The sequence below is a fragment of the Strongylocentrotus purpuratus genome, unplaced genomic scaffold, assembly GCF_000002235.5.
Source record: "Strongylocentrotus purpuratus isolate Spur 01 unplaced genomic scaffold, Spur_5.0 spur5_scaffold_2, whole genome shotgun sequence".
NCBI classification, from domain to species: domain Eukaryota; kingdom Metazoa; phylum Echinodermata; class Echinoidea; order Camarodonta; family Strongylocentrotidae; genus Strongylocentrotus; species Strongylocentrotus purpuratus.
Genome location: NW_022145605.1, coordinates 9,616,868 through 9,629,183, shown reverse-complemented (window position 1 = coordinate 9,629,183; position 12,316 = coordinate 9,616,868). Strand labels below are relative to the sequence as shown.

The 12,316-nt window shown below is 38.8% G+C and overlaps 1 protein-coding gene across 1 annotated transcript; it reads left to right on the top strand.

Annotated features, from left to right (window-relative positions):
* Positions 1-5,369: 5,369 nt before the first annotated feature.
* Positions 5,370-12,129, top strand: LOC591494. The gene is made up of 6 exons (XM_030991610.1): positions 5,370-5,439; positions 6,948-7,186; positions 7,738-7,885; positions 8,734-8,879; positions 9,449-9,628; positions 11,178-12,129. The coding sequence occupies exons 2-6, from the start codon at positions 6,985-6,987 to the stop codon at positions 11,360-11,362; spliced, it is 861 nt and encodes a 286-aa protein (XP_030847470.1). The 5' UTR covers positions 5,370-5,439; positions 6,948-6,984; the 3' UTR covers positions 11,363-12,129.
* Positions 12,130-12,316: the final 187 nt, after the last annotated feature.

The window sequence follows — 12,316 nt, the reverse complement described above, 5'->3', positions numbered from 1 at the left end:
GATCATTCTTCTTCTTCTTCTTCTTCTTCTTCTTCAAGATAATCTGCCTCCTTCAATACTGATGATTTACTCGCCACAATTACAACTCCAAAGAGTCCAAGAATAAAAGGTGTGTGTTCCTTCTCGGAATTCCTTTTTTAAATCGATTTACAAACAATTAACATGAGGTCGTGTTTCTTCGATGAATCATTAATGTCAACTTCGCCCAATGTCGTGGAATGCGAATGAGACAATAGTCAATAGACAATAGTCTGCAGGGAGGGAATCCTAGCGTAAATCGCTCCTTACCACACGGGGAACTGCTGGAGAACGATCCGAGAAGCAGCTGACATTACTCGAGTGATCGCGGAAATGAAGATGCGAATCAAAACAATATTTTCCTCCTAATCGTGAACAGATTCTACTCATGAAGTCTTACTACGATATTTCCTTTCATTATTCGGAGGTTGATGGCAATGCAATTGTGTCAATATCTAGAAGATAGTTCTGTTTAATCCGTAGAAATCTGTCTGGTAGACGATGGATGAAATGCAATTACTTTACTGATGCGGACATGATGCGAGGTATATGCGACGGCAAATGCATACACTCGTACTCCGCGATTACTAACCGGACTTGACTCCACTCCGTATAATCTCAGCCAGCTGGTGTACGTATGTTTTGAATGCACAAAATATGTGCATGCTTTACGTTAGCGCTTCCGCATTCAAGTGAATTCGGATTTTTGACAGAGAAAGTTCGTTTAAGGTCAACTAACCGAATTCACTATTCACTATGGAGTGCCACGAGTATTCTAGATGTAGCAGTGGCACAGTTACAGGAGGAAGTGGGGTGGGTGCGGAACAGGTGCCCCCTCCCCATCGGATGGCGACACAAACATGGCAAATTTTGAAGGAATTAAAAAATAAGAGAAAGTGGAACAGGGGGAAGAGAAGTTGTTCAATCCCCAAAAACAATGGCACGAGCTGCTACTAAAATTTTTAAAATTCATTTTGCCCCCTCCCCCCCCCCCCCAAAATGTATTAATCGTGCAAACCAATATTTCACTCAGTGGGGGAGGGTAGTGCGCACTCATTTTATTTTATTTCGCCCCCCTGAAATTCGAAAATCGCGCCGACCAATTTTGTTGGTGGTTTGGTGGCTCAACGGGAGAGGGGGGGGGGGGGGTGAACACTCCTGTTTTCTCAACAATAACCCTCCCCGCCCCCCCCCCCCCGCCTTGAGCGGAAAAATAAGCAAAAATGTTTTACTTTTTTTTGCCAGGGGGAGGGGGCATTTTTTTAAAAAGAAGGTAACATATACGTTTTTTAAACTGTTTTTTGACCTGTTCTTCGCCAGGGGGCAGGGTTTGTCGCCCCCCCCCCCCCACTCCCGGTGGAACCGCGCCTGTTTCTACTTAAAGTCATTTTTTTATGCCCGAGACCTCCCAATAGGCCATTTTCGTAATATAGCCAAATTTAATGCATGAGTCTTTGTGAAGTGCCTTAATACAAATTATTTCATTCACCTGATGAGAATAATAGTATTTCAATAGACAGAATGCGAACTGCATACATTAGTTGTTGCCAGGTTGGACAAACATTATGGCTTGACCTACCTAGCAACACTCAATATATGCAGTTGCATTCTGACTATTGAAATACTATTATTCCTATCAGGTGAATGAAATAATTTGTATTAAGGCACTCCTCTTACCTTCAACTAATTCCTGGCCCTCGTGTGAAAACGAGATACGGGGATAGAGCGCTTTCTGTAGCTGCCCCCCAGTTGTGGAATAACCTCCCGTCCTACATTCAAAATGCTCCTTCTACTTCCACTTTCAAAGTAATGTTAAAAACCCATCTGTTCAAAAACATACCATGAATTTTTTCTTCTCTAAACATGTCAAATAAATAAATGATGTTGTACTTTCATTTGTTATGAAATAAGTCATCTTTAGCAGAATTTAAGTTAGATTTAAGTTAGATTTAAGTTAGATTAAGCTGATTTATTCATTTATTTGTATAAACAAACTGTAATTTTGATTTTGTAATGTAACATAGCATACTGTATAATTGTGTACTGAATAATATTGTGTACTTGTGGTGCTGTCGTCCCGGCTTTATTTCGTGTAAGGATATTGCTTCACTTAATGGCTGCTGGGACAACAGCACCACTGCGCCTAGAAACAATGTATTAGGCGCGTTATAAATGTGATTTATTATTATTATTATTCACAAAGCCTTATGCATTAAATTTGGTTACATTACGAAAATGGCATATTGTGTGTTGTGAAAACAGTTTTAATTTTGATCTGAAGAATCCTTTTTTGAATAGATATGACGTTTTGCATGTATCATGTTATTCGTATAAACCCTTTCATGTCACTAACCCCTGGTTTCTGGTTACCAGCCGGGTTACCTGCAGCTATTTCATCCACTCGCTATACAGTGGAATCTAGTTACATACATTGCTAGGTCGGGAAAACCTCACTATGAACATGAGGGACAAAGAAAGCGGACAAAATATACAGTTCCTCAGGTACAAAGGAACATCTCTTCACTGCTATTTTATAAAAAGTGAATATGCATGTGACACCTGTTCTACACATTTACATTACATAGGCCCTAATAGCAGTGAAGAGATGTTCCTTTGTCTACCTGAGGAACTGTATATTTTGTCCGCTTTCTTTGTCAGTCATATTCATAGTGCCTATTGCAAGCTTTATATCAAGAGAAACTTTGTTCATAAAAATAGTGCGCGTTCTGACTATTTAATTATTCATTATAACAGGTGAATGAAATTATTTGTAGGCATGCATGGCACGGCTTGACAGAGATTTTTGCATTAAATTTGTCTGATTACATTACCAAAATGGCCTTTTAATGGTAAATGACGTTCGATGAAATAATCTTTCACGATGATATTTTATGAAATACAACTACCAGAATGAAACAGAAAAGGATTCAATTACCCATAAAATGTATATTTGAGATTATATCTCAAAAAATCCTAAATGTTGACACTTGGATATTTTAAGATTAAATTATTTATTATAATACATCTGCATTTGATCATTATGCTTAATATTTGATTATTGTGCTTATTGATTCAACAACTTTCTGTGCATCATAATATACTACTTCATAATTTTTTAAAAATAGCTTTTACCTTCTTTGGCGGCTTTGGTACTCTCTTAAAAAAAAGAGTGAATTTTCATTCTATTTTCACTTTCTTGGGAGTGACGTCCGTGATCACTTGTTTAGGAGTGAAAATCAATTGATTTTAGAGTGCTCTCTAAGAAGAAAATAGTGAATGTTAACTCTATTTTCACTACATTTTCACTCTCCAGAGGAGTGACGTCCGTGATCACTCGATATTAGGGACTTTTAGATTTGCACGTCTACAGCTTCGACTGCAACGTGTGACGTCATTTTAAGGCACTGCGCATGCGTTACGTCGTCTCAGTCGGCGATCGAGAATGCGTCAACCTTGATTTTCCTAAATCTAGTACATACATACATACATAGTGGTATTTATATAGCGCCTTTACATGCTCAAGGTACTAGTATGCCGCGTGCGCATAAAATATACAGTTCCTCATACAAAAGAACATCCATGTAAAAATGTGAAGAACAGGTGTCACATGCATATTCAGCTGTTCTACACATTTTTACATAATAGCAGTGAAGGGATGTTCTTTTGTTGAGGGTAGAATGAGGAACTGTATATTTTGTCCTCTTTCTTTGTCCGTGATGTTCATAGTGCTACTTCCTGCATGCATATCGTCGAGTGCAATCCAATAGATTTCTAATTGTAGTCAACATGGGCAGTTAAGTACGTTGACAAGCATGATCAGTCGGCGTACGTACGTCGTGTTCTCGTCCACTCAATCTAAAAGTCCCTATTTTTTTAGAGAGTACCTCTGACATCAAACAAAGAATCAAGGCATTTCAGTTATTGAATTGTGCATCCTTTCAATTCTGCCAGATGTTTGCATTCATTGTAATTAGGTGGTACTCTACACATCTTTGGTGCAGGCGACATGAAGCATGAACAGAAATAAGCATTTTTCGTAATGCAATAATGCAATAAAATGCAAATCATATACCTCGAGTTCCTCGAAACGAATTATTTCCTTTAACGTGTTGATGTATGTTGCATCAGTTACGTGTTCAATGTTAGGTGGGGCAAATCATGTTTATCCCACCGATCAACAATAGACCATTTTCGTAATGTAACTAGATTTAATTCTTTGTTAAGTGCCTCAATACAAACTATTTCATTCACCTGATAAGAATAATAGTATTTTAATATACAAACTCCGAACTGCATACATTAGTTGTTACCAGCTAGGACAAACATTATGGCTTGACCTACCTAGCAAAACGTAATATATAGTGCAGTTTGCATTCTGGCTATTGAAATACTATTATTCTTATCAGGGGACTGAAATAATTTGTATTGAGGCACTTCACAAGAATGCATTAAATATGGTTACATTACGAAAATGGCCTATTGATGTTTGCAATGTGCATTCCATTGCAACAGGTGGATGAAATAATGAGACACTTCACAGAGACGTACGACAATGGCCTATCCAGTAACAAACAAGTGATCAGGTAGAAATCACTATGAATATGAGGGACAAAGAAAGCGGACAAAATATACAGTTCCTCAGGTAGATAAAGGAACATCTCTTCACTGCTATTATGTAAAAAGTGAATATGCATGCGACACCTGTTCTAACACAAAAAGCGGCCCTAATAGCAGTGAAGAGATGTTCCTTTGTCTACCTGAGGAACTGTATATTTTGTCCGCTTTCTTTGTCAGTCATGTTCATAGTGAATATAAAGCATGAAGAGGGAATGTCGAGAGCAAGAAGGCAAAAAAGGTTACAAGAGAAAGGAGGAGGAATGATAACAAATATTTTTTTAGGGGGGCGGGGGAAGAGGGTTAATGGATGCATGGGCAGCTGAGGTGGATAAACATTAGGATATCATGAGCAAAGTTATATGATAATGATAAACTGTTCGTGTATAGTACATAACGCGTTGAAAACAAAGTAAAGAACTACCGGTACAATTTTTCCATAACCAAGAGAGAGAGAGAGAGAGAGAGAGAGAGAGAGAGAGAGAGAGAGAGAGAGAGAGAGAGAGAGAGAGAGAGAGAGAGAGAGAGAGAGAGAGAGAGAAAACCTCGTATCAATTAAACAATCAATCAATCAAAGTTAGTAAAAACTTCATGTTTGTGGTTACTTGATCTTGGTTTGATTCACGTCCTTGTGAATAAATATGGCTTTCCATACATTTTTAACGCTGATCACGGATACCTGTACAGTGCTTTCATAATCACCGGATAACCGCCCTGACGTCATTCACGCCGTGCCGGTAAATTGACTCTGACAGTCTGAGTTGGATTCTTTTCTGTGGACAAGCAAATTGTGTAATTTCCATCTTTGTAAGTAATTTGGATATGAATTGAAGCAGTATATGTATAACCTGTGATGAAAGTGATGAGTGCATTTACTTTAGTATTTTTAATTTATAAGAACAAAGGTTTGAGTTAAGTTTCATTCAGTTTCATTTTTGTTTCTCAACTGTGATTGTGAGTGTGTCTGTGACTGTCCCTTTTTCAACTTGGTTGGCATGCATGACTTACGCGTTAATTCAGCTATCTCGGAGGCTGCATGTGGATTTGGAAAGAAATTCCGGTAATTCTCTGGATTCTGCCCAAAGTAGAAATAAAAAGCCTGGAAAGAGAAAAGTTGCCAATTGTTAGGGTTACCAGTAAGGACACTGGTCCGCAAAAATAAGGATCGTCCACATTTTGCAGACGTTTCTTAAACTTATTTCCGATCTGCGATGTGAAAAACGGATTGCGTGATTCTCTTGATGCATTACACAATGACTTTGTAGTTTGTACAGAGACTTTCACTTTAAGATCGATAAATCCTTAGGAAGACGGACAACCCATATAGTAGACTGTGTGTAGAGTCTGTTTTTCGCATCGCCAGCGTGCAGTTCAGGAACCCGAAACCCGCAGAGCGCCGATGAAAAAAAAACCTTCGCGAAAATGCGAACGATCCTTATTTTTTAGGACGCAAATTGTCCGTGTTTACGAGAACGATCCTCATTCTCGGACCAGCACCTCTACTGGCTAGGGTAAGGGTTTTGGTTATGGATAGCGTTGGTGTTTAATAGGGTCAGGGTTAGGTTAGTGATGGACCATTCATACGAATGCGAAATATTATTTTAATTATGCTAAATTGGACTAGGGCCGTTGTAGACCCCAACATGACTGGCTACGCACCTGCGTCCAGGAAAAGCACCGAAAGGATGTCTTTTTCAGCTATACAGCGTTGTCAACTTTTTCCTTAAAAAGAGGTATTTTTCAAGCACAGATTGCGCCAAAACCCCCAAAATGTACCTTTTCATGTTCACAGGTTTCAAAGTTTTCTTAATAAAGGGTCCATTTCAGAAAATGTGATATGCCATAAGAGTCTATTTCAGAGGTTGATGGACGCATGCACACACAGCTGCATCACTATCCTGGCTGTGTAGTGAAAGTTGTGCTTTTGATTCTCAACATTTCAAACACCACTGTACAAAACTCAACTGATTTCACCAAAAATCGGTACTTTAGTGACAATTGATGACACCTAAATAGCAGTAAAATACAATTTGTTCAACTTACTGATGTTAAAAAGAATAATTTAAAAATTTAAATTGTAAGTCTAGTGTCAAATTTGCCGATCAGCCCAACCGGTCCTATTGTGTGCAGTCTAAGCAATATTGTGTGGTGTGTATATTTGTGTATAATACCTGCCTCACAGCAAATAATAAGTATGCCGTGCCAGAGGTCAATACGCATTAGCATTGACTCTCTATGCTTTGCTGGATTGGACGCATGTGAGTACCACAAGTGTATGAGATATATATTAATTGATTTTTTTCTTCTTTATTTAGTTTGATTCATCTAGGTGCAGGACCATTTAACGTTGTGATGGCTGACACACGGAGGGTTCCGGTCAAGCTAAGGCTGATGACCTATCTCTGTCCAGGCCTACCAGTGGAGATCTTTGAAATGGTGGCCCACTATCTGGAGGAAAAGATGAAGTGCCCGGTCTATCTCATCTACGAAAGCCGCTGGCCTGGTCCTCCTGCTGATAGACCAGACCCCTTCACACTGGACGATGTCGATATAGGTATATTGTGATCATGATGATGATGACATGATGTGGATGATCATCATCACAATGATGTGGATGATGACCTTCATAATGTTAATGATGACATAATGATGATGATGTTATGATGATCCTAATGATAATGATGATGGGAAAAAGATAATGATAGTGATAGTGATGATGATTATGATAGTGATAGTGATAATGATTATGATAGTGATAGTGATGATGATAATGATAATCAACAATAGTGATAATGATAGTTATAATGATATCAGAAATTATTGGTAAAGAAAATGATAATAATGATATAAATGATGATAATGATATTGATTATGATAGTGGTCGCAATCATGGCGAAAAATGAAAATGAGGAGGAGGATTATGTTGATATTGTTAGACGATATTGTTGTTGTGATTGTTTGCTTGTTACTAAATGTTAGAGCAAGTTGAACCTGAAAGAATGACCATCATTTTTCTCAACTGTGGTTTTCCTACTTTGTGTAGTGTCTAGATAAATGTTAGTGTATTTTTGTCACCTTTACTTTTTATCTTAACATCTCTTTCAGCTTTCATGAATGCAGAGCCATTTACAAGATTACTAGAGAGGGTCAAAGACAAGGCTGAATTGCTTCCTGTTGCGCCACTTTCTCCACATCCAAAGTCCAACAACAAACCAGTCTACTTTTCAGATGTCATAGTTCATGCTGATAACTGGTAGGTGTATTGGGCTTCTTTTTTTTTAAACGCACATAGCTTTTAATTTGTGGGCGATTGTCCCAATTGAAATTGTAGAAACAATGTTTAGTGTCGTACAACACATGATCATGTGGTACTTGTTCCAAGACACATAAAAGTGGGCTCTCATTAGGATTTCAACATTTTTTCGGGTGTTTACCCAATAAACGGTGTTGTCAATCACCAGGATGAACAGGCCTTATGTAATGCTTTGCATTTTCCACCGATCGTCCCATATGGAATAGTAATTATCCTACGTTGCCCTCATCCAAAGACTCTCCAAGAGACTGGGGGATATTTCTTGATAGGAATACAGGTTTGGTGTGTGCTAGACTTGTACACCCATTGATGTTATTTCCACCAAGTCTGATGTCAGCGAATTATGACCTACTGCACATGGAGACTGAAGACCATCTCCTTTTCAACCATTACCTAACATCACCCCTGTACCTAACCCCAACCTAACCCTAATCTTGAACCTAACTGTAAACCTAACCATAACTCAACATTTTGGGCAAAAAAAGCCTGGCACAATTCTCACCAGAGCCAATTTCAGATCATATTATTGAGGGTTATTCTTTAGCTTTGGCAAAAGTTTCACTTGCTTCATGATTTCTTTCAGTGGACCATAGACAAAATGCCACAAACTTTAAATTGTCATTTTCATATCATAATACAAAGTGAAACCAATTGCAATTTATCATCCTAGTATTTGATCACACATCCATCACTTGTGAGCTTTTGCTTTCTACCTAATGAAAAAACTATGCAGTCATAACTTTGCATTAACCTTTGAACCTTGATCAAATTGTTGTTCCATTTAACAGTGAGAAGTACAAAGAGTTCAACGATATGAGAGGGATAAGGTGGGCCTATTCCAGCCCCAACTCTCCCAGTGGTGTCCTCACCACGCTGAAAGAACTCAAGAAGAGGGGAGAGAGCGTCATGTTCTTTGGTCACATCGTCCAGTCAGGTTGGTCAGCTTTGTCTCTACTCTCTTTGTTTTCTCTCAATTAATTGCAGCGTGGTATTCAAATAGATACAGTGTAGCTCACAATTTTTGTTCTACTTTACTAGCATGTGATGTGACACGACTCTCCCAGTTATTTTGTGGGAATAATCCATTAAATGGAATTCATAATATGCAGTAGTTACTAAAGGAACGCCATTAATTACTGAAGAGTGATTAGAAATATCTTGCATTATTATTCAGAAAGTCATAAGAATCTTCCCTTATATAGAACTCATAGCTACAGTAGAATGATTTACCTCCTCCTCCAGTCATAATGGTTGTATTCAAATGTTAACATTAATGTGGGTTCTTGTATAGCACTCGTGTCTGTCACACTTGACACTCCTGACATTACTGCCAGGTACTCATTTAACTCTCCTGGGTCGCGCGAGGCCAATGTAGATTATTAGCCTGCCAATGGTTGTAAGTGATGTGACAGGGATTTGAACCCTCAACCTTTTGGTGCACAGTCCAGAGTCTTTTCTACCAGACCATAAACACCTCTACTACTTTACCTTCTGTTTCCTCAGGGTCCCATGTGAAGTCTATTGAGATGGTGGCAGACAAGAAGGTAGATGCTGCCGCAATCAACTCCACCACCCTCAGCTACCAGATGAAGAAGCATCCTTCGCTGGCGGAGAAACTCCACATCATGGATTCCTGGGGGCCCTTACCGGTTCACCCCATGGTGGTCAACTCAAGAATGTCAGGTATGCAATTTGTTGTTGTTGGTAGTCATGGTAATGATAAGAGTGATGGTAGTGGTGATGATGATGTTGGTTTTTGATGATGATGATGATGAGGGTGCAGATAATAATGGTGGTGATGCTATAGTGGTTGTTTATACAAATAACGCACGGCCCAGAGTGCAATAGCGGTGAATGCAGTACCCGCGAGGTTTCTTTAGATTGGTGCCGCTCTGTGCAACGAGCCGCTTGCGGCGAGTTAACAGTGAGCACCATCTGAAGATACCGAGCGTACACTGCATTTACGTTTCGCACAACAGGGTCAAGTGCGTTATTTGTTTTATAAAATAGCGACACAAATGCAAAACAAACAAAAGTTTAGATCTTAAGTATAAAGTTAGAGTCTACGAGAGTTAGATCTAGAGTTATGTTGGTTCTAGACTAAGACTAGAGTAAGACCTTGCAGGCTTACCTTCACTGGATTCATTGCCTTGAGTATAAATAAAATCCATAGGGGGTCTAGAGACAAGTCTACATCAGACAGCTGAAATTCCTGGCTTCATTATAAAATCCCAAACTCATACAGGCCTAAATCCAAGGCAAAATAAGGTAAAATAAAAATTGCTTTCTAATAATACCCCGGCCCGCTCTATATAGCTAAGCTACGTGTACGCGCGCTGTGCTGGGATGGATCATGGAGCGTACAATACTTACCTATGCATACAATTACAATGCACTCATTACAATGCACTCAGAAAAGGGGCGTACTACACGTACACGTGTAATATAACTTTTTTTTGCGCTTTTTTCTGCAAAATCGTGCTTGCATCAAAAATTTGTACATGTCATGTGACGCGTATTGACCAATCACGATGCTTAAAATACTAGAGCCATTTTATAAAGGATGATAATGATGATTATGATGATGATAGTGGTGTTGGTGGTGATGATGGTGGTGATGTTGGTGGTGATGATTAAGAAGATAATGGAGGTGGTCATGTTGGTGATGATAATCATAAGACCTTTACTGTTACAGCCCAAGATGGTTTACTCAGTCAATCCAGGTATGGAGTTTGATGATGATGATGATATTGATTATGATGATGAGGATGAGGATGATGATATTGAGTATGATGATGAGGATGAGGATGATATTGAGTATGATGATGATGATAATGATGATATTGAGTATGATGATGATGATAATGATGATATTGAGTATGATGATGATGATGATGATGATGACGATTATGATGATGATGATGATGATGATGATGATGATGATGATGATGATGAGGATAAGGATGTTGATGATGATAAGGATGATGATGAGGACGAGGATGATATTGAGTATGATGATGATGAAAAACCAAATTCAACATCATGAAGGAGGAAGAGGAACTTATGATCTTAAACATCCTTGTGTTTGTACCATAGCATAGCTTTGGAACACAACTCTAGTGATGGAAAAGGCTCCTTACACTCTCTTCCCCTTCCTCTTTTAGAAGGTTTTTTGCAAGTTGGCAAGTGACCATTTCTGAATTCATAATACTTTTATCTTGCTCTTTTTCAGCTGAATTGAAAAGTGAGATAGCAAACCATCTACTCAACATGCACAAAGAGAAGGTCTGGAGGCGGAGGTTGGAGGATTTCACGTTGAAACAGTTTGCTCCTGTTACCATGGATACGTACAAGGAAGGTGAAGAACTCCGTGAAGCAGTCAGTAAGCTCAGCATAGAGGGCACTGTTTACTATTAACATCCAGGACACGCATTGCAACGAGTCGACAGTTGGCCGTGGAATGTGCGGCATGTGTTGCAGTGATGCTTCGTATTTAATAGCAATAAGGAGGTTTGGTAATTTGCTTCAGTCCCCCATATAGACTTCAGTGTACTGCAGCACAATCAAGAATTGTAGACAAAACAAGAGGGATTGATCTATGTCTTAGCCACATCACATTATATAGACCAAATCGAATACATTATATACTTCACTACATCAGTTTAAATCTGACTTAAAAAAGTATCTGTTTTGATCATGCCAGTCTTAACCCATGTGCTTATCCCTTTTGAGGAATAATAATAACTATAACTGTAACAATATTAAATTAGGATATACAGGTAGGATACCGCTGAGTGCACGTCCCATCTTGCTGATTTATGCAAATGAGCCATCAGCTGGTGGCATTGCAACAGCGATATCAAAACCCTTTCCACAGTTTGGAAACAAATTATAATTATTGTAAAGTTAGTGGTGAAATAGACTGGCCCCTCGAATGCCCTTCTGTCTCTGATGCTAAGAAAAGTTGATGAAATAGCTCAGGAATCACCTTTCATTCCTACTTACAAACTTCTGATCCATTCCCTCTGGGTTCTTGAACACAGGAAGATGTATTCTTCCCCTGCATGAATCGATCTTAATGTTCAGATGAGTAATTGTTTAAGTCATTCTTTGTGAACCAGCTACTGCTTGAAGTAACGTAAACCTCTCTCTATCAAGCAATAGCATTTTAGGTTTTCAAACAGTGCTACCTCATGATAGCCTTTCTTGGTAGGCAAGATTGAGACATACCTGACATTTTCATAAAAACAAATTTGCTCATGATTTATGAACAAAAGTGATAGTGATATTGATTTGATTGGCACACCTGTGAAACTGTGTAAACATGTACACTGTACCACAAGGACCCCAAAACTGAATTCAGAACCTTTC

Excerpts from the sequence above, each read along its gene's own strand:
- LOC591494 (XM_030991610.1), top strand. The coding sequence starts at position 6,985 with ATGGCTGACACACGGAGGGTTCCGGTCAAGCTAAGGCTGATGACCTAT. Across the intron at positions 7,187-7,737 it reads ACTGGACGATGTCGATATAG|CTTTCATGAATGCAGAGCCA; the intron begins GTATATTGTGAT and ends CATCTCTTTCAG. Across the intron at positions 7,886-8,733 it reads ATAGTTCATGCTGATAACTG|TGAGAAGTACAAAGAGTTCA; the intron begins GTAGGTGTATTG and ends TCCATTTAACAG.